This window comes from Tachypleus tridentatus, chromosome 13, assembly GCF_004210375.1.
Source record: "Tachypleus tridentatus isolate NWPU-2018 chromosome 13, ASM421037v1, whole genome shotgun sequence".
NCBI classification, from domain to species: domain Eukaryota; kingdom Metazoa; phylum Arthropoda; class Merostomata; order Xiphosura; family Limulidae; genus Tachypleus; species Tachypleus tridentatus.
Window position 1 is genome coordinate 270035638 of NC_134837.1, and position 24336 is coordinate 270059973.

The 24336-nt window shown below is 34.1% G+C and overlaps 1 protein-coding gene, 2 non-coding genes and 1 pseudogene across 7 annotated transcripts in view; 2 read left to right on the plus strand and 2 right to left on the minus strand.

Annotated features, from left to right (window-relative positions):
* LOC143237182 (diacylglycerol lipase-beta-like) overlaps positions 1 to 2923 on the plus strand; it is a 53595-nt gene extending 50672 nt beyond the window's left edge. For 3 of the 4 annotated variants that reach the window (XM_076476159.1, XM_076476158.1, XM_076476161.1), the window contains one exon: positions 1107 to 2923. In XM_076476159.1, coding sequence (XP_076332274.1) covers positions 1107 to 1224 — 118 coding nt within the window. In that variant the 3' untranslated portion in view covers positions 1225 to 2923. The remainder of the gene's footprint in view (positions 1 to 1106) is intronic. The other variant, XR_013019909.1, reaches the window with a different exon arrangement.
* A 4845-nt stretch (positions 2924 to 7768) lies between these two features.
* TRNAS-AGA (transfer RNA serine (anticodon AGA)) lies at positions 7769 to 7850 on the minus strand. The gene has a single exon. It is a non-coding gene; the product is annotated as a tRNA-Ser (tRNA).
* Positions 7851 to 8840: 990 nt separating this feature from the next.
* On the minus strand, positions 8841 to 8922 carry TRNAS-AGA (transfer RNA serine (anticodon AGA)). Its single transcript has one exon. It is a non-coding gene; the product is annotated as a tRNA-Ser (tRNA).
* An 11025-nt stretch (positions 8923 to 19947) lies between these two features.
* The window catches only part of LOC143237202 (glutamate receptor ionotropic, NMDA 2B-like), a 58821-nt pseudogene continuing 54432 nt past the window's right edge, over positions 19948 to 24336 (plus strand). The window contains exon 1 of the transcript XR_013019915.1: positions 19948 to 20085. The product of XR_013019915.1 is annotated as a glutamate receptor ionotropic, NMDA 2B-like (transcript). The remainder of the gene's footprint in view (positions 20086 to 24336) is intronic.

A 24336-nucleotide genomic window follows, 5' to 3' on the forward strand; every position in this document is an offset into this window, starting at 1 on the left:
TGTACACACAGAGGACTGGTACAGACAGGGTAAGTATTAGACTTACATCCAGTCTAACACTGTTCCATTAGGGAAACATCTGTACACACAGAGGACTGGTACAGACAGGGTAAGTATTAGACTTACATCCAGTCTAACACTGTTTCATTAGGGAAACATCTGTACACACAGAGGACTGGTACAGACAGGGTAAGTATTAGACTTACATCCAGTCTAACACTGTTCCATTAGGGAAACATCTGTACACACAGAGGACTGGTACAGACAGGGTAAGTATTAGACTTACATCCAGTCTAACACTGTTCCATTAGGGAAACATCTGTACACACAGAGGACTGGTACAGACAGGGTAAGTATTAGACTTACATCTCGTCTAACACTGTTCCATTAGGGAAATGTCTGTATACACAGAGGACTGGTACAGACAGGGTAAGTATTAGACTTACATCCAGTATAACACTGTTCCATTAGGGAAACATCTGTACACACAGAGGACTGGTACAGACAGGGTAAGTATTAAGCTTACATCCAGTCCAACACTGTTCCACCAGGGAAACTTACACATACAGAAGGAAGACTGGTACAGGGTAAGTATTAGGTTTACATTCAATCAATATCATTATGATAATATATTTCTGTATTTATCTGTTGTTTATATATTTTCCATTAACTAATATAATACCACATTTAATTTGAATAGTACAGTTCTGAACTTTTAGACGTTTCAAGTTTTATTTTCTTTGGTTTAATTATGTCATCATTAAACAGTAAAATGTAAGTTTATTATACCTTAAAACCAGAGGAGTAAACATTCTAAGAGAAACCAGTTGATAGTCACAAATGTCATTTAGGAATATTGTTAGAGACAGGTTGACAGTCATAAGTGTTATTTAGGAATGCTGTTAGACAGAGGTTGACAGTCACAAGTGTTATTTAGGAATGCTGTTAGACACAGGTTGACAGTCACAAGTGTTATTTAGGAATGCTGTTAGACACAGGTTGACAGTCACAAGTGTTGTTTAGGAATGCTGTTAGACACAGGTTGACAGTCACAAGTGTTGTTCAAGAATTTTTGTAACAGATAAAAACTACTTTGTGTTCCACAGGTACCAGTGGAAGTGGGTAGAAGCCTCTTTCTTTGATAGGATTACCATCACTCCAAAACTGTTGTCAGACCACATGCCTGATACCCTTCATAAAGTACTTCAGACTTTCACTCAGTAATATTCTGTGGTTCTCAACGCTGATGCTAGTCATGAACCTGAGAGAAAACAAATAAATAAGGGTTGATCTAATTCTTTGATTTGTGTTTCATGTGATTGCCATATTGATGAAGATTGTACTTTATTTGCATGTAATTATTTATTGATTTAACAAGGTATCTTCAATCTCAAACATTATTTGTGTTAAGTTGTTTCAGAAATAAATGTTAAGTCAGTGTTAATATATGTATATCTCTGTGCTTATTGTTATTAATATAACAACAACTGTAAGGGAAGTAGTTCTTAAAAGTTAATGTTTTTGATGGTGCCCAAAACCATATAATTTGTTATAAGTTAACTGTACCAGTAGTATGGTTGTATGGTGGTACAGAATGTAAGTTAACTGTACTAGTAGTGTGGTTGTATGTTGACACAGAATTATAATTTATTCTGCTAATATCTGACATTCCACTTTTATGACATAATGGAGTCACAGGTTTTTCATGTAAGATCTAATGACATTATGACATAATGGAGTCACAGGTTTTTCATGTAAGATCTCATGACATTATTACATAATGGAGTCACATGTAAGATCTAATGACATTATGACATAATGGAGTCACAGATCTAATGGTTTCTGAATATTTTTCTTGATTAACCAATATTTGAACTTCTAAATTTGTTTCAGACCCTTGTTTTTCTTCACAAAAATAGACACTGTTGTAAGTTTCAAAGTGTTTTGATTTCTTCCTTACTCTTCACAACAACATTAAGCATAATTTGCCTGTTAGTGAAGACACCTGTAAAATTACATATTATTTCTTACACTGAATACTTTGGTGAAAAAACTCCCCTTGTCAGTTGTTGCTCATTTGTAAAATGTGTATAAGTAATAAAGAAATCCATGAAATGACTGGAAATGCAAATTCTTTATTTTGTTTGTTGCTGCAGTGTGAGATAAAATAATCTTTGTTTGTTGTTTTCTATATATTTGAAAAAATGAAGTACCACTCAGATCTTCATGTGTAAAACTTAGGATCATATTTCTAGTGGCTGTGTTGTAAACATCTGAGTTCATTCTTAATGCGTTTTGTAAATATCAGTGGTCTGTTCACTTTGAGAATTTGTTCTTCAACTAATATGTCATTGTAGTTACGTTTTCTGAATTTAACTACATAATTTTTAATTTTTGAAATTAATAGAGAGATTATGTTTTCGCAGTAAATATTTATTGGTAAAAACTTGTATTCGAAAGATACTTTGAAGTTAGTGTAGATAAACTAAATAATGTAATTGTAAATTATTATTATTATAAACAGATAATTGTATGCTCCAAATTTATGTTCTACAATATACTTTGAAAAACAATACAACAGTATTCTGTTGCCAGTAAGAGACCTATCTGTACAGTGTGCAACAGTAAGTTAATAAAAATTGTAACATTCTCTTTTAATCATTGTGGGAAAAAAAAATACAATATGAATAAAACTTTTTGACAGATGAAGCTATCTATAAGAAAATAGTATTTTTATAATTAAAATGTATGTTCCTTACCTGCTTTTATATCACATAATTAATGAAGACAATTAGATTGAACCACAAGAGTGGTAATATAACATAAAGTTTGTGTAAAACCATTAAAAAAATTCCTTCAACATTTGAGTCAAGACTTATTTCTTGTTACACATGTAGTAAAACCATTACAAAAGTTCCTTCAACATTTGAGTCAAGACTTATTTCTTGTTACACATGTAGTAAAACCATTACAAAAGTTCCTTCAACATTTGAGTCAAGACTTATTTCTTGTTACACATGTAGTAAAACCATTACAAAAGTTCCTTCAACATTTGAGTCAAGACTTATTTCTTGTTACACATGTAGTAAAACCATTACAAAAGTTCCTTCAACATTTGAGTCAAGACTTATTTCTTGTTACACATGTAGTAAAACCATTACAAAGTTCTTTCAACATTTGAGTCAAGACTTATTTCTTGTTACACATGTAGTAAAACCATTACAAAAGTTCCTTCAACATTTGAGTCAAGACTTATTTCTTGTTACACATGTAGTAAAACCATTACAAAAGTTCCTTCAACATTTGAGTCAAGACTTATTTCTTGTTACACATGTAGTAAAACCATTACAAAAGTTCCTTCAACATTTGAGTCAAGACTTATTTCTTGTTACACATGTACTAAAACCATTACAAAAGTTCCTTCAACATTTGAGTCAAGACTTATTTCTTGTTACACATGTAGTAAAACCATTACAAAAGTTCTTTCAACATTTGAGTCAAGACTTATTTCTTGTTACACATGTAGTAAAACCATTACAAAAGTTCCTTCAACATTTGAGTCAAGACTTATTTCTTGTTACACATGTAGTAAAACCATTACAAAAGTTCCTTCAACATTTGAGTCAAGACTTATTTCTTGTTACACATGTAGTAAAACCATTACAAAAGTTCCTTCAACATTTGAGTCAAGACTTATTTCTTGTTACACATGTAGTAAAACCATTACAAAAGTTCTTTCAACATTTGAGTCAAGACTTATTTCTTGTTACACATGTAGTAAAACCATTACAAAAGTTCCTTCAACATTTGAGTCAAGACTTATTTCTTGTTACACATGTACATTCAAGTCAAGACTTATTTCTTGTAACTTCAACATTTGAGTCAAGACTTATTTCTTGTTACACATGTACATTCAAGTCAAGACTTATTTCTTGTTACACATGTACATTCACGAACTTCAAGGACAAAATTGGTCTTGCTTTTCGCCTAGGCCATCTCATCCACCATACTAAACTTTAAAATAAAACCTCAAAAACCAGCACCTCTCATTCAAATACTTACCAAGCTTTCTCCTTACCTTTTGTAACTTGAATGAATCAGCACATCTGAAGGCAACACTGTTAGAAAAATAATACTCCCACTGTGTCAAAATTTAAGTATGTGTCACTAGTCCTACCATTCTCACTGTTAAATATGAAATATAATACATTAACACTATCGATCCCTAGTCTGATCATTCTCACTATTAAGTATTAAAGAAGATAATACATCAATACCATATATCCCTTGCCCTACAATTCTCATTATTAAGTATCAAAGAAGATAATACATCAGCACAATCCATAGCTAGTCCTACCATTCTAAATGTTAAATTTGAAAGATAATACATCAACACAATCCATAGCTAGGCCTACCATTCTAAATGTTAAATTTGAAAGATAATACATCAACACAATCCATAGCTAGGCCTACCATCCTAAATGTTAAATTTGAAAGATAATACATCAGCACAATCCATAGCTAGGCCTACCATTCTAAATGTTAAATTTGAAAAATAATACATCAACACAATCCATAGCTAGGCCTACCATTCTAAATGTTAAATTTGAAAGATAATACATCAGCACAATCCATAGCTAGTCCTACCATTCTAAATGTTAAATTTGAAAGATAATACATCAACACAATCCATAGCTAGGCCTACCATTCTAAATGTTAAATTTGAAAGATAATACATCAGCACAATCCATAGCTAGGCCTACCATTCTAAATGTTAAATTTGAAAGATAATACATCAGCACAATCCATAGCTAGGCCTACCATTCTAAATGTTAAATTTGAAAGATAATGCATCAGCACAATCCATAGCTAGGCCTACCATTCTAAATGTTAAATTTGAAAGATAATACATCAACACAATCCATAGCTAGGCCTACCATTCTAAATGTTAAATTTGAAAGATAATACATCAGCACAATCCATAGCTAGGCCTACCATTCTAAATGTTAAATATAATACATCAACATTATAAATTATTTGCTTTACCATTTTCACCAGCCTGGTGGTTATGGCGCGAGAGTCGCAATTTGAGGCTCACAGGTTCGGATCTCCATTACACTGAATATGCACGCTTTTTCTGCCGTGGGGGGCGTTATAATGTGACAGCTGATCCAACTATTCGACGGTGAAAAGGTATCCCAAGTGTTGGCGGTGAGTAGTGATAACTAGTTGTCATATTTCTCATCATACATTAGTTTATTATATCAGATTAAACGTGCGTAGTACTCGCAATAAGAGAAAATTCTTTTAAGGTAAAAAGTAGCAACAAAAATGGACTGAGGTGAAGCAATATTTACTGTAAATATAAAAATGTTTCGTTCATGTTTCACTTATAACTTATCACTTTTTTGTTACGTTTTCACGTGTTGAATGGCAAGTTTATCAAATTCCATCTTAAGTAAATTCGTGGGTTTAATCTTCAGTACTTACAGCAATATAAAGCGAACAGGTTTTTTTTTGTTCTTTATTATGTTGTCTACCACAGTTACAGTGTCACGTATGCGGATTTACACTGCTAAAACCGTGTTTCTGTACCCGTGGTGGACAGACTGTAACTTTTTGCATTATAACAAAACAACAAACCTCATTATGTTCTCAACGCTTGCGTGTGTATGCTTGTATGTTGCAGCAGGATTTATTGGGCAAAGATGTATTTGGTTTAAATTTCGACTATAACACAACTTAGCGCAGATAGCCCTCGTGTAGCTATGCGCGAAATTCAAAAACAAAAACGAGCAAACATAACACAACTCATCTGTACCCGATAGGCTTCTTGCATAATTTGCTCTTTTCCAGATTCTAGTCAGGATATTGTCAGTATGCTGTATCCACGTTAATTTGGTATCGTAAGTTAATCCTAAAAATTTAGCCGAAGTAGCAGTCTGTAAAAGTGATCCGTTTACTTATAACTTTGGTGGATGTTGTTTTTTTTTTCAGTTTATTTAATTTGGTGAATAATATTACTTGGTTTTTCGGAATATTTATTTTTATTCTATACTTCTGGCAGGATTCCGAAAAACCCAGTAACACTATTCACCAGGTTAAAGAAACTGAAAAAAACATCCACCAAAGTTATCCACGAACGGATCACTTTTATATACTGCTACTTCGGCTATATTTTTAGGATTAACTTACGATACCAAATTAACGTGGATATAGCATACCAGCAGTATCCTGACTAGAATATGGAAAAGAGCAAATTATTCAAGAAGCCTATTGGGTAAAAATCAAGGCACATCAGTTGATAATATCATAAACAATCTACAAATCATACATTTCACCTATTATAGAATACGAATGTCCAACTTAGACAAACATAACACAGAAACAATTACACAAAGTACAAAAATTCAATCTTAACCTCAGTTTATAAAGTACGACGCAGCATATCTACATTTATGCACAAGTATGCAAACATAGAGACAGTATCCGAAAGACTCTTGTATAATGCACTAAATTATTTTAATAAAAATTGGCATAAAAATGATTTATTGTGTATCTACGTACATGATGAACATAGTCCTTTATATCTCTCTCATTAAAATATATTTAAGAACGATAAATCAAGCTGGCCTCATGCACTAAACGTTTAGAACTAGTATAATATTCGTTGTTTTTTTCTCTCTCTCTTTTCGTTAAATATGTATATATATAAATAGATTTAAAAAATGTAAAACAAGAAAATAAAAACAGGCAACTCAAGACAAGATATGGACACTGTCCTTAAAAGGGCCGGAGTAAAGCACTACAACCACAACATAGTAGTAGCCAACATGAAATTTAGAGATTGAGGAAATGGTCTTTTGCACCTGAACCTCCTGGGTATCCAAAATACCCACAAAGAAGAAGCGAACACAACTTAGAATTAATTAGTTTTTGGAGAGTCAGGGCTACAACAAGTGTGTGAAAATCACAACAATTTCTCTCTCTTACCATGGGGTCCTATATTTCACACTATGTTTGTTCTGTGACTCATAAATGAATACATTCTGATTAAACTTGGCTCGGTGAATATTAGTTGAACATTAATTAATCTTTATTCACGTCCAATACATATGGTATGGGAACAGCAGTGTCAAAGATGCAGAACCAAGAGACACAAAAGGTCTAACTATATCATCCGTTTTATCACTAGCCAGCTCAACAGTCTCGGATGATATGATGAAACTAGGAACAAATCATACAAACACCAGCCGTCTTTAGAATACACACAGACACATAACATCGTATATTCTTGACAGTAATATGATTAGTGTTGCGAAAGTATGCTCCCTACTGAGTGCCCTCTTGTTTGTTGGCGTTTCTGTTGAGGAACTAGTGTGTTTGTAATTTGGTAAACACTCATCTCCTTCATAAAACTTTGTGATTTTTTAAAACTGGCTTTATTTGCGAATAAGTACAATTAATGTCATAGCTCATGAAGTCAATATCCTGTACGAATTGTTGAAAAGTACACCGATAAATCAGACGAAACTGTAAGCTTTATTATTAATGGATGAATTATCTCAAGACATTTAACGTTTCATTCGAAAACAAAGTTATTTATTTGAAGTAAGTAAGGTATTTCCACAAGTAAATATAAATGTCTTTGTAAAGTGAATTTCTATTGGCCTTCTACAAATCAAATTAGATATGACGTCAGATATGTTCAATACGAAATAACACATTTTTTCTCAAAATAGACAATTAAAATTTCGTTCTCTTTACTCGCAGTCGACAGGATTCGAACCTGTGCGGGGATACCCCAACGGATTTCTAGTCCGTCGCCTTAACCACTCGGCCACGACTGCTGCGTAAGTCTTTTTTAAAACTATCAATCCATAGACCACGCATTCTAACTATTGACGATGTAGCATCATAAATCAACAATATCAATCTTTAGTCCTTTCATCCTCACTATTAAGTATGAAAGAAGGTCATATATCAACACAATCCATCTCTAGTCCTACCATATTAAATATGAAAGATCATACATCAGCACTGTACATCCCTGTCCTATCATTCTAATCATTAAATATGAAAGATCATAATCTACACTAGAAATCCCAAGTTCTTCCATTTTAACTTTTAAGTATGAAAGAAGATCATAAACCAACACTTTCAATCCATAGTCCTTCTATTCTCACCATTATGTACGAAAGATCATACATCAAGACTATCCTTCCTTAGTCCTATCATTCTAACTATAAAATATGAAAGATCATACATCAATACTGTCCATTTCTATTCCTATCATTCTATTAAATATGAGAGATCATACATTAATACTATCCTTCCTTAGTCTTATCATTCTAACTATAAAATATGAAAGATCATACATCCACACTCTCCATCTCAGGTCCTGTCATTCTATTAAATATGAGAGATCATACATTAATACTATCCTTCCTTGGTCTTATCATTCTAACTATAAAATATGAAAGATCATACATCCACACTCTCCATCTCAGGTCCTGTCATTCTATTAAATATGAGAGATCATACATTAACACTATCTTCCTTAACTGTAAGCTTTATTATTATTAGATGACTTATCTCAAGACTTATTTTCCGTTTCATTCGAAAACAAAGTTATTTATTTGAAGTAGGAAGGTAAATATAAATGTCGCCAGATGGCAATAAAAGAGGTTTTGAGGAAGTGAATATTGTTGTTTACCTTATCTCTGTAAAGTGAAGATCTATTTGCCCTCTCGTCATGAAATTGGATATGCCGACGGAGATGTTCAATACATAAAAAAACAAAACATTGAATAAATGTTTAAAATTCAATGTCTTATCCTCGCAGTCGACAGGATTCGAACCTGTGCGGGGATACCCCAACGGATTTCTAGTCCGTCGCCTTAACCACTCGGCCACGACTGCTGATTATATTTTCTGATAATTCGTTAGATATATTAACAAACTAGATTCTTCTTTGTTTATACTAATCTAATTTGAAAATTGTTTAATAATCATGATCCTATTTTATTATAATAATAATAAAAAGGATAATATTAGTTTCATTGATAAATTTCAACTTTTATATAAATATGGGGTCACTTAGGCAATCTAAGTACAGAAGTGATATTACACAGCTAGCTTGGTTACTTATATTACACAGTTACATCGGTTACGTATATTACATCGCTGGATAGGTTACGTATATTGCACAACTAGATAGGTTACGTATATTACATAGCTAGTTAGGTTATGTATATTACCATAGCTAACTAGGTTACGTATATTACCACAACTATCTAGGATAAGTATATTACACAGCTAGCTAGGTTAGGTATATTACCCAGCTATCTAGGTTACGTATCTCAGAACGGCTTGTGTGGGTATTAACACACCACAGTGAACAACGATTCGACCTACTTTGGTATCTTCAAGTTGATGAAGAGACAGTTTGCAACTGACCGTTGCTGGGCACATGTCTAAAGGACGAGAGTATAAACGTGGCGTTACAGTCAGATGTTAGGTTATTAATTAGTGCAGGTCTGTCGTTCCCAAACTTCTCACCGCGGCGAACTCGCAGGGGCGCCACTGGATATTTCAAATTTTTGTGGGAATCACAGCGTTTTTGGCATCTGTCGGACACCGCGAGAATTACTAGCTCGAGATAGTACACGGTTTTAACATTAGTTCGTGCTACATTCCTTTTCATGACATTCTCGAATGTTTGAAATATGTTTTTGTTTACTTGTACTTTAAGCTACGCCAGTATCTTCTCGAACTTTCTCGTTTCTTAGATTTTGTATATAAATACCTGTCGACTTTCTGTCCGTCAATAATCGAAATAACTGAAGGTGTTGTGATCAAGTGTCTGAGAGGTCTAGTGAAGTTCAGTGAATTATTTTGTTGATTTTTAGTCCTTGTGCATGAAAATAGAAAGATTTTTGAACATTAGTAAGAAGTGTTGGAGTGAAGAAATGGATGGTGAACCACAGACCAGTGGCAAAAGTGTGAAGAAACGGAAATATGACAATAATTATCTAGATTTTGGTTTTACTTCAGTAGCTGTGAACTACGTAGAGTGTTCGCAGTGTATATTATATCTAAAAGCTTTAGCTCCAGAGAGCATGCTTCCAAGTAAACTAAAACGCAACTTAGAGACCAATGATCTTAACATGGTTAGTAAATCACGTGATTATTTTACCAGAAAATTAAAATAATTAAAAGAACAAAAGGTGCATTTTTCAAACAAGCATCAATACCAAGCTAGCATCCTAGAAATAAGGTGGCATATGGAGTCGCGAAATGTAAAAAACCTCACATCATCGCAGAAGAACTGATTGTACCGACTGTAGTGGATATGGTGAACATTATGGTTGATGAATCTGTGGAAAGACTACTTTCAAAGGTCCATTTACCCAACAATACTATCAGTCGTAGAATCCAACACATGACCAAAGATTTCAACAATCAGCTAATTGCAGAAATAAATGTGAATGATTTGGGTTACAGCGTGACAGATAATAACAAGGATGGTCATATATATGCAAAAACGGCTCGTTTGGGTTGAGAAAATATTTTACGTATAAGAGCGAACAACGTTTCGACCTTCTTCGGTCATCGTCAGGTTCACAAAGAAAGAAGGTAACTGACCGGAAGCTGACCACATGTTAGGAAGGGGTTGTGTAACTGAGTGTTGGAATGCAGAGGGTGGTGTTAGATGTTTGAATATATTATTTCATTTTATTATATTTAATATAGGTACAAAGGCGTTTCTTTATATTGGTTTATTTTGGGTTTAAGTTGTTGTATAAGTAAGGCTTCTTTAATTTTGCGTTTGTTTATGTTTGTTTCTTTATTTAGTATTTGAGTGTTTTCTATGGTTATGTTGTGTTTATTTGACTTGCAGTGTTCGAAAACGTGTGAAGGTGACTTTTTGTGTTCTTTGAATCTGGTTTCCATTTTTCTACTTGTTTCTCCAATATAGAAGTCGTGGCAGTTATCACATTGTATTTTATAAATAATGTTGGTGTGGTGTTTGTCAGTGTAGTTTTTACATAGTACAGACCTCAGTTTTGTGCGTGGTTTTTTAAATAAATTTGGTATTCACTGGAATGTCATATTTGGTTACTAGTTTTTGCCAAATGTTCATTATTTGTCTGCTGATGTCGGGAATATATGGTATGCAGCAGTATATGCTTTCGTGATTTTTTTGATTCGTGAGATATATTTACTTTAGTTGGTTGATTTTGCTTTCTGTCTAGGTGTGTGCGTATGATGTTTTCTACGGTTTGTGGAGGAAACTTATTGATGTTGATGAAGTATTGTTTTATTTTGTCTGATTCATCGTTAATTTTATCTGGTGAGCATAATTTTATGCCTGTGTTTATTTGGTTTCTTAGTATGTTGAGTTTTTGTTTTGTTTCATGTGCTGAGTCCCAAGGAATGTATAGTCCAGTATGGGTGATTTTTCGGTGGATTTCTGTTTTGAATTCTGTGTCGGTTCTTGTAAGTTTGAGGTTAAGAAATGATATTTGATTGCTTTCTTCCTGTTCACATGTGAAGTTAATGTTGGGATGTATGGAGTTAATGTGATTGAAAAAATTAAGTATGTGTTCTGTAGATCTGAATCCCACAACCGTGTCATCTACATATCTGTACCAGTATAGTGGTGGATGTAATGCTGTGTTAATTGCTTGTGTTTCAACTTGTGTCATAAAAATATTGGCTAGAACTGGTGATACTGGGTTGCCCATGCTTAGGGCCATTTGTTTCTATATAGTTGTGGTTGTTGAACATGAAGTTTGTCTTTATCGTGGTGAATTCTATGAGGGTTGCTAAGTGGTTACTGGGAATGTCTATAGTTGGGTTAGGGTCACGAATATAGAGTTCTAAGGCTATCTTGCAGGCTTCAGTGGTTGGAACTTCTGTAAAGAGGGATATAACATCGAAACTGGCCATTAAGGCTTTGTGATTAAGTTGATTTAGATTAGACTTGAAATTAAAAGAGTCTTTGATGAATGAGCTGGCTGATGTTACATATTTGGAGAATGCCCGTGCATCTCCACATCTAACACCGCCCTCTACATTCCGACAATCAGTTACACAACCCCTTCCTAACATGTGGTCAGCTTCCGGTCAGTTACCTTCTTTCTTTGTGAACCTGACGATGACCGAAGAAGGTCGAAACGTTGTTCGCTCTTCCACGTAAAATATTTTCTCAACCCAAACGAGGCGTTTTTAACATATATATTTCTCTACAAGTGGCTTTTCTCGACATCACTAAGGATGGTCATGTGACAGATGATAACAAGGATGGTCATGTGACAGATAATAACAAGGATGGTCATTTGATTTGCTACACACGCTTCGTGGATGGTAACAAATTGTGGAAGATCTCTTTTTGTAAATTTTTCACTGCAGGTGAGACATCTTTGAGATCCTTGACACTTTTATGTGTGAAAACAACTTGGATTGGACTGCATTGGTGTCTGTATCGATGGTGATTGCACTATGTCCGGCTGTTATAGAGGATTACAGGCACTCATACGAAGCAAACCTCTTGATGCACTGTGGACCCACTGCATAATCCACAGGGAAGCCCTTGCGTCAAAGCACCTGAGCCCTCCACTGAACCTAGTCTTGAAAAGTGTGTTGAAAGTGGTGAACTTTGTAAAAATTCGGCCTCAAAAGGCGAGATTTTTAAAAAAACTGTGTGAGGATACGAGATCTGAGTACACATCTTTGTGCCAAAACTTCTTAGATTTTCGATCTCTTCAAAAAATTGAATGTTTTGAATCTCTCTCTGCAGGGAAGGAACACGCATATTCATAGAAAATGTTTCAGCTTTCAGGAAAAAGTTACTACTGTGGAGAAGAAAAATGAATGAAGATGATGGTAAAGACTGTTTCTCACAACAATTTGTTATATCCAATGAAGTTTATTTGACCAATGAACTAAAATGTGTTTTTGAGAATCACCGAACACAGCTCAGTGATTGGTTTGAAAATTGCTTTCCAGAAGATATGGAGAAGTTTGCATGGATCCGAGACCCATTCAAAGCTAAGGCTCTATCTGAATTTACCTGACTTTAAAAAACAAAATTTGGCAGAATCGAACTAACTGAATTTTGGATATCAGTAAAAGATGAATATTCGCTGCTAAGTGCTAAAGTTCCAGCGTATCCTAATTCAATTTGTGACGTCATATCTCTCCAAAGCTGGGTTTTCGGCGGTTGATGTGATACAAAGCAAGTACCGCGCCAAAATCGGTGTGGAACAGGAAATGAGGTGGCGGTGTCCAATCAAATTCCAAGATTTGAGAAGCTGTGCAGTGCCCAGCAGGCGCACACATCTTATTAGTAATTGTGGTTATTTAAAAATGAAATGAAAATATTGTTTTTACTTTCAATATACATATATTATTATTTCAAACGGCTACTAAGTTATTGGGACATATTAAGTAAATGTTAAGTGTGTTTTTTTCTTTTCGTTTACGAGCGCCGAGAAAAAACATTGTTGAAACACGAAAGGCGCTGTGAACCGCTGGTACAGGTGTTGCTTTATACTGGTTTAGGCTTCTTTGATTTTTGTTTTTATTTGTTTCCTAACTTAATATTTGAGTGTTTTATATAGTTATGTTGTGTTTATTTGATTTGCAGTGTTTAAAAACATCTGAAGGTGTTTTTATTTTTTGTTCTTTGAATCTAGTTTCCATTTTTCTGCTTGTTTCTCCAGTATAGAAGTTGTAGGAGTTATCACATTGTATTTTATAAATTATGTTGATGTTGTGTTTGTCAGTGTAGTTTTTACATAGTATGGACTTTAGTTTTGAACAAATTTGATGTTTACTGGAATGTTGTGCTTTGTTATAAGTCTTTTCCAAATGTTGGTTATTTTTTGGCTGATGTCGGGAACATATGGTATGCAGCAGCATAAGGTTTGTTTTCGTTTGTTTGTTTGTTTGTTTTTCAATTTCGCGTAAAGCCACTCGAGAGCTGTTTGCGCTAGTCGTCCCTAATTTAGCAGTGCAAGAGTAGAGGGAAGACAACTAGTTATCATCACCCACCGTCAACTCTTGGGCTACTCTTTAACCAACAAATAGTAGGATTGACAGTCACATTTCAACGCCCACACGGCTGAATGGGGGAGCATGTTTGGTGCGACGGGGATTCGAACCCGCGACCCTTAGATTACCAGTCACACGCTTGGCCGGGCCTTTCAAGGTACTTATAAAAAATTAATTTAGCTAAGTATTTTATCTGTTAATATATCACAACACCACAAATATTATGCCTAAATAGTTTAAATTTCCTAACACTATACATCTATTACTTTATTATATTGACCCTTCAACCGTACCTAATATTATGCAATGATGCGATGCACGTGCATTTATGTTATTGAATCCAAGAGTATGAAACTAATCTTCACAAAGTGACATGCTTTAGATGTGTTTTACTTTTACTGGACTAGTATTTTGTAATATAGTCGTATTTCAGTTTTAGTACATTTTATATGGATATACAATATCTTAAAACACAGAACAGTGAATAAAGATTCATAGACAATAATTATCTCTTTTAGTCCCAACTTTTGAACTCGTTTTCCGTCTGCCATGGGCCCGGCGTGGCTAAGCATGTTAAGGCGTGCGACTCGTAATCTGAGGGTCGCGGGTTCGCATCCCCATCGCGCCAAACATACTCGCCCTTTCAGCCGTGGGGGTTTTATAATGTGACGGTCAATCACACTATTCTTTTTCAAAAGAGTAGCCCAAGAGTTGGCGGTGGGTGGTAATGACTAGCTGCCTTCCCTCTAGTCTTACACTGCTAAATTAGGGACGGCTAGCACAGATAGCCCTCGAGTAGCTTTGTGCGAAATTAAAAAAACAACAAAAACCGTCTGCCATGAGTTACTAAACTTTAAGAAATTTCACACTTGGAGAATATAAAACGAAATAATCTTTTTTAGGTTTTATATGTACATTTTGAAATCAACAACAATAATAAATTACTATAATAATACCATAGAACTCCACTACAATTTATAAAACTATCAAATATGAAATTTTGAGTTCCTTAAATACCTTTCTTTGAAATCTTATATGAAAAGATAAGGTGGTTTCGGTTTCCATTTAAATACCTTGCAAAGGCTCAGAGAAACAAGCAGGAAACATTTTGTTCTGTCGATTGCTTACTGACATATTACACGGTATAAATATTAGTTAGTCAGCTCATGAATTTTAGTGACTCATTAATCAATTATTAAGTAATCATTAAATAATACATTTTTTTAAGATGTGACATAATTTTTTATAACAATAAAAAGGGGGATAAATCGCCACCAGCCCCTAAATCCGCCACTGCTGGTAGGGTCAAGAGCTAACTACACTCAAAACGGATAACTAAACTATACTGAACCAGTCCATGAACGTAACACTACAATATGTAGTGCCACTCTTAAATTGGGCGTGTAATAGTCCCACAATTCATAACCAGTTCGGTTGGCGAATTGTCATCTTTTATTAGATTTCTTCATCAGACGCTTATTTGACATACGTATCATTTTAAATGCATTTGTAATACCTTATTCTGAGGGATAGTTTATGGTCTAGCATAAGTGACCTTTGTATTATGGTGCGTGTTGAATGGAAATGTGCATTTTGGGTTGTCATTATCATGTAGGATATAGCTACCTAGGGATGTTAATAAGTCATTTTTATATAGAATTTTGTTAAAGCATTTAAAGAAGCACTCTGTAGCGGCTATTAAAAAAGTTAAGAGCTTTTCCAAATTGTCACATCACCTGCGAACTAAGAGTTACAAACAAACCTTCGATCTGTTTGGGGCGTGTCGTTTAAACACTTTCTGGCTTCTCCGACTTTATATATTTTATATTCCACATAATCCGCACAAATAATCATTTTTATGGTAAACCATAAGTTTAGAAGATTAATAGTACTCATATTTTTTGTTCCAACATGTGTTAGTAAACAAATATTACTGACACTTCTGAAGCCACCCTTGAATTCGTATGTCACAAACCAACAACATGGTTTTAATGACTGGGGAATATTCAAGGAAGTTTATAATATAGTCATAAAAGTGTAAGCACTTATTACAGCTTTGTAATACTAATGTTAAAATAAAATACGCTGAATTAGGTTTTCAGAATGTCCAGTTCATTCACAAACTCTCCATTTTAAGAAATGAAAGGTTGGTTTAAGTCTACATGCAGTCTCTTTTGATGTTCGCCACTTTCAGTATTTCGGGTTTTGTGAATTTTTGAAAATGTTTATGTTCCTATAGCGTCGATAGGAGAAAATGGTAGACCTGTAAGCTATTTACCTAAATATAACAGTTTTGTTTCAGGGCTGTACAAACTTCTTTAAAAATTATTCGTATAATTTTGCTGGGTCTACAAGTCCTAAATATGAGAGTTTTTATTTCAGGGCTGTACAAACTTATTCTAAAGGATAACCTAACTTTATCAAGTACTTCTTGTAGAATAGTAGTCCTCTTAGCATATTAGGTTCTACAGGATGTCAGTTAGTGTTATTGATAATTGTAGGTTCTACAGGATGTCAGTTAGTGTTATTGATGATTGTAGGTTCTACAGGATGTCAGTGTTATTGATAATTATAGGTTCTGTAGGATGTCGCTTAGTGTTATTGATAATTATAGGTTCTGTAGGATGTCACTTAGTGTTTTTGATAATTATAGGTTCTGTAGGATGTCGCTTAGTGTTATTGATAATTATAGGTTCTGTAGGATGTCACTTAGTGTTTTTGATAATTATAGGTTCTGTAGGATGTCACTTAGTGTTATTGATAATTATAGGTTCTGTAGGATGTCACTTAGTGTTTTTGATAATTATAGGTTCTGTAGGATGTCACTTAGTGTTTTTGATAATTATAGGTTCTGTAGGATGTCACTTAGTGTTATTGATAATTATAGGTTCTGTAGGATGTCACTTAGTGTTATTGATAATTCTAGGTTCTGTAGGATGTCAGTGTTGATGATAACTCTAGGTTCTGTAGGATGTTGGTTAGATTCCATATGATAATGGTACTCTTGGAACTTCGTCTATTGGATGGTACTTTTTAATTTGATTTTATTCTTGAAACGCTACAAGATAGGTACTAGAGAAGATAGGTACTAGAGGACCAAGGTACTAAAGGACCTAAGTAGGTCGAAACGTTGTTCTGTGCTTTATTTTAATAAAAGTTCTCATGCCCATACCAGCCTTCTTTTGAATATATGTTTACTTCAACTGGGTTTCTCGTCATCATAGAAGATAGGTGTTGTTTATTACAAGTAGTACAGGATAGGTATTGTATCTTACAAGCATTACAGGATGAATATTGTATCTTACAAGCATTACAGGATGGATATTGTACCTTACAAGCATTACAGGATAGATATTGTATCTTACAAGCATTACAGGATGGATATTGTATCTTACAAGCATTACAGGATGGATATTGTACCTTACAAGCATTACAGGATGGATATTGTATCTTTCAAGCACTACAGGATAGGTATTGTACATTACAAGCATTACTCGGGTTGCTTATTGGTTTGTTTTCTTCTCCATTCGTCAATGATAGTGAAAGATGAATATCTTGTGTTAATAAGATATTTACAATACAACCATGTTCTGATTATCATGAGTATAACAAGATATAACAGTCAATCACTTACTTAAAAATAACTTGTGAATGTGTGTAAGTAATTTCTAAGTGGTAACATGGGTCATTGTCCATACTTTCAATTTAAAATAAAATATTTGAAGAGTGATGAAAAGCGTACCATGCTGAAGGATCATTTAACTATTCACAGATCATTAGTTTTGAGTTAGAATGGTACATTTTTCGAATTTAGAATTTTGAATCCAAATATATCTTTAATTACGGTTTTTATTATTTTAGATCTATAATTTGAACTTAAGTACAACAATCCACAACAGTAAGTTGGTTAAATAATATTAATAATTTATTGTTCTTCGATTTATCTTAAATCGTCACAAGAAATATCTATCTATCATATAATAAAATCTTTAACTTAAAGGAACTTAATAACAACCCAATGACACTACGGTGTTCGTAGGCCATTGTTACTCAGTTTGTGATATATGTAATTTGAAACACACATAATTCACTCCTAAGTTTAGTGTCTAATACATTCGCTAATTTAAACGTCTTACATTATTTTCTCCCCAATGAGTTAGCGCTAAATCCGTGGCTTTTTAACATTAAAATTCGAGTTTAGATATCCGCAATTGACAGACAGACATTATTGTTGTAGGCTTATTCTTAACATTTAACATGAAAACAAACTATAGATTCTAGTCCAATTCACTCAAAAACCTCATCCAGTCCTAGAACATTGATTTAAACCCTGTCTAATCCTAGAATAATTAGCCATATCATAGAATATTCGTAAGAAACGAAACCATAGATTAATCTTGGAGCTTTCACTGAACTCTTAGTCCAATTATAAAGTATTCACAGAAAAAAAATGATTTAATACTGGAGTACTCTACTCACCAAATATTTAGTCCAACACCAGAGTACATAGTCAGAAAACGTTTTAACTCACAAAATATTTAGTCCAACACCAGAGTATGTAGTCAGAAAACGTTTTAACTCAAAATATTTAGTCCAACACCAGAGTACATAGTCAGAAAACGTTTTAACTCACAAAATATTTAGTCCAACACCAGAGTATGTAGTCAGGAAACGTTTTAACTCACAAAATATTTAGTTCAACACCAGAGTATGTAATCAGAAAACGTTTTAACTCACAAAATATTTAGTCCAACACCAGAGTATATAGTCAGAAAACGTTTTAACTCACAAAATATTTAGTCCAACACAAGAGTATGTAGTCAGAAAACGTTTTAACTCACGAAATATTTAGTTCAACACCAGAGTATATAGTCAGAAAACGTTTTAACTCACAAAATATTTAGTCCAACACCAGAGTATATAGTCAGAAAACGTTTTAACTCACAAAATATTTAGTCCAACACAAGAGTATGTAGTCAGAAAACGTTTTAACTCACAAAATATTTAGTCCAACACCAGAATATGTAATCAGAAAACGTTTTAACTCACAAAATATTTAGTCCAACACCAGAGTATATAGTCAGAAAACGTTTTAACTCACAAAATATTTAGTCCAACACAAGAGTATGTAGTCAGAAAACGTTTGAACTCACGAAATATTTAGTCAAATACCAGAGTATGTAGTCAGAAAACGTTTTAACTCACAAAATATTTAGTCCAACACCAGAGTACATAGTCAGAAAACGTTTTAACTTACAAAATATTTTGTCCAACACCAGAGTATATAGTCAGAAAACGTTTTAACTCACAAAATATTTAGTCCAACACCAGAGTATGTAGTCAGAAACGCTTTAACTCACAAAATATTTAGTCCAACACCAGAGTATATAGTCAGAAAACGTTTTAACTCACAAAATATTTAGTCAAACACCAGAGTATATAGTCAGAAAACGTTTTAACTCACAAAATATTTAGTCCAACACCAGAGTATGTAGTCAGTAAACGTTTTAACTCACAAAATATTTAGTCCAACACCAGAGTATGTAGTCAGAAAACGCTTTAACTCACAAAATATTTAGTCCAACACCAGAGTATGTAGTCAGAAAACGTTTTAACTCACAAAATATTTAATTCTACACCAGAAAACGTTTTAATTAATAAACAGTAAAGAAAACTATCAGTCCTACAACATTAATTTAAAACATTTAGTAACAGTAATGAAACAGTATTCAACAAAGGAGCCTTTGATTAAAACTCGCAACAGAAACAAACATTTTTAGATCAATTAACTCGCATAATTTTATTTGACAGTTTCAGTTCTAAATATAAAATAAATATTTTTTTAACTGTCTAACTTGAATCTGCACCATGTACATGTACACCATGCGACTCGTCAGAGAGAGCTAACACCCCCAAAATAGATCAACCTATTTATTCTGATTGTTAAAGTGAAGTTTACATGAGGAGGACGAAACTCTTGTGGAGACGGGTATCCTGAACGACAATACGACGTTATTTACCAAGGTTAGTATATCAGTGATTTTGTGCCTGTCTCTTTCTAACTGTTTGTTATTAACAAGATAGAAATAATTCTGAAAACAGGGTCCTGCTTTAGTACCCCTTCATAGAGTGCGCTTCATTCCTAGCTTCGGCTCTACAGCAGTTTCCTGGTATTAACCCTTTGATTACCTCCACCAACAGTTACACTCTAAGTATCAGAAACTGACCATGACGGCTACTTGATGGCCATATTAGTGATGAGTATATCCCAGCTATACGTCCATCAAGACACTTGTAATGTATAGCTCCGAACTGAAGACGTTTTATAAATATACTACTAAACCTGAATCCTGTTTACCAATAAAATAAAGGGAGTTTCGCGTTAAAAATTGGATACCAGCAGTGAGCATAATGCAAAGAGTCCACTGGGTGACGTTGTACTTAACACTGAACAAATAAAAAGATTTAAAATTATGAACTAGCTAAGTTAACGAGCAAGTAATTAAACGTGACAAGAAATTAATAACACCAAACAACAGACATAAGACGGTACTAATAACACCAAACAACAGGCACAAAACGGTACTAATAACACCAAACAACAGACACAAGACGGTACTAATAACACATAAAAACAGCCTCAGGACGGTACTAATACTACCCGACAAAAGACAGCACTAATAACACGAAACAACAGACACAAGACGGTACTAATAACAACAAATAACAGACATAAGACAGCACTAATAACACAAAACAACAGACACTTGATGGTGCTAATAACAACAAATAACAGACTCAAGAGGGTATTAATAACACCAAAAAACAACCACAAGACGGTACTAATAATACCCAATAACAGACAAAAGACAGCACTAATAACTCAAAACAACAGACACAAGACGGTAATAATAACACACAACAGACTCAAGAGGGTATTAATAACACCACACAATAGACACAAGACGGTACTAATAACAACAAATAACAGACAAAAGACGGTACTAATAACAACAAATAACAGACACAAGACAGCACTAATAACACACAACAGACTCAAGAGGGTATCAATAACACCAAAAAACAACCACAAGACGGTACTAATAATACCCAACAACAGACAAAAGTCAGCACTAATAACACAAAACACCAGACACAAGACGGTAATAATAACACACAACAGACTCAAGAGGGTATTAATAACACCACACAATTGACACAAGACGGTACTAATAACACCACACAACAGACACAAGACGGTACTAATAACAACAAATAACAGACACAAGACAGCACTAATAACATACACAACAGACTCAAGAAGGTACTAATAACACATAACAACAGACACAAGACGGTACTAATAAGAAATAAAAACAGCCTCAAGACGGTACTATTAATACCCCAAAACAGACAAAAGACAACACTAATAACATAAAACAACAGACACAAGACGGTACTAATAACAACAAATAACAGACACAAGACAGCACTAATAACACACAACAGACTCAAGCAGGTACTAATAACACACAACAGACTCAAGCAGGTACTAATAACACATAACAACAGACAAAAGACGGTACTAATGACACAAAACAGACTCCAGACAGCACTAATAACACAAAACAACAGACACTTGATGGTGCTAATAACAACAAATAACAGACTCAAGAGGGTATTAATAACACCAAAAAACAACCACAAGACGGTACTAATAATACCCAATAACAGACAAAAGACAGCACTAATAACACGAAACAACAGACACAAGACGGTACTAATAACAACAAATAACAGACACAAGACGGTACTAATAACAACAAATAACAGACACAAGACAGCACTAATAACATACACAACAGACTCAAGAAGGTACTAATAACACAAAACAACAGACACAAGACCGTACTAATACCACACAACAGACTCAAAAGGGTACTAATAACACATAAAAACAGCCTCAAGACGGTACTAATAATACCCAACAACAGACAAAAGACAGCACTAATAACACGAAACAACAGACACAAGACGGTACTAATAACAACAAATAACAGACACAAGATAGCACTAATAACACACAACAGACTCAAGAAGGTACTAATAACACATAACAAAAGACGGTACTAATGACACAAAACAGACTCCATACAGCACTAATAACACAAAACAACAGACACTTGATGGTGCTAATAACAACAAATAACAGACTCAAGAGGGTATTAATAACACCTAAAAACAACCACAAGACGATACTAATAATACCCAATAACAGACAAAAGACAGCACTAATAACTCAATACAACAGACACAAGACGGTAATAATAACACGCAACAGACTCAAGAGGGTATTAATAACACCACACCATAGACACAAGACGGTACTAATAACACCACACAACAGACACAAGACGGTACTAATAACAACAAATAACAGACACAAGACAGCACTAATAACATACACAACAGACTCAAGAAGGTACTAATAACACATAACAACAGACACAAGACGATACTAATAACACCAAACGAAAGACACAAGACGGTACCAATAACAACAAATAACAGACACGAGACAGCACTAATAACATACACAACAGACTTAAGAAGGTACTAATAACACATAACAACAGACACAAGACGGTACTAATAACACATAACAACAGACAAAAGACGGTACTAATGACACAAAACAGACTCCAGGCAGCACTAATAACACAAAACAACAGACACTTGATGGTGCTAATAACAACAAATAACAGACTCAAGAGGGTATTAATAACACCAAAAAACAACCACAAGACGGTACTAATAATACCCAATAACAGACAAAACACAGCACTAATAACTCAAAACAACAGACACAAGACGGTAATAATAACACACAACAGACTCAAGACGGTACTAATAACAACAAATAACAGACACAAGACAGCACTAATAACATACACAACAGACTCAAGAAGGTACTAATAACACATAACAACAGACAGAAAACGGTACTAATAACAACAAATAACAGACACAAGACAGCACTAATAACACACAATAGACTGAAGAAGGTACTAATAACACAAAACAACAGACACAAGACCGTACTAATACCACACAACAGACTCAAAAGGGTACTAATAACACATAAAAAAAGCCTCAAGACGGTACTAATAATACCCAATAACAGACAAAAGAGAGCACTAATAACTCAAAACAACAGACACAAGACGGTAATAATAACACACAACAGACTCAAGACGGTACTAATAACACCACACAACAGACACAAGACGGTACTAATAACAACAAATAACAGACACAAGACAGCACTAATAACTCAAAACAACAGACACAAGACGGTAATAATAACACCACACAACAGACACAAGACGGTACTAATAACACATAACAACAGACAAAAGACGGTACTAATGACACAAAACAGACTCCAGACAGCACTAATAACACAAAACAACAAACACTTGATGGTGCTAATAACAACAAATAACAGACTCAAGAAGGTACTAATAACACATAACCACAGACACAAGACGGTACTAATAACACAAAACACAGCACTAATAACACGAAACAACAGACACAATACGGTACTAATAACAAATAACAGGCACAAGATAGCACTAATAACACACAACAGACTCAAGAAGGTACTAATAACACATAACAAAAGACGGTACTAATGACACAAAACAGACTCCAGACAGCACTAATAACACAAAACAACAGACACTTGATGGTGCTAATAACAACAAATAACAGACTCAAGAGGGTATTAATAACACCTAAAAACAACCACAAGACGATACTAATAATACCCAATAACAGACAAAAGACAGCACTAATAACTCAATACAACAGACACAAGACGGTAATAATAACACGCAACAGACTCAAGAGGGTATTAATAACACCACACCATAGACACAAGACGGTACTAATAACACCACACAACAGACACAAGACGGTACTAATAACAACAAATAACAGACACAAGACAGCACTAATAACATACACAACAGACTCAAGAAGGTACTAATAACACATAACAACAGACACAAGACGATACTAATAACACCAAACGAAAGACACAAGACGGTACCAATAACAACAAATAACAGACACGAGACAGCACTAATAACATACACAACAGACTTAAGAAGGTACTAATAACACATAACAACAGACACAAGACGGTACTAATAACACATAACAACAGACAAAAGACGGTACCAATGACACAAAACAGACTCCAGGCAG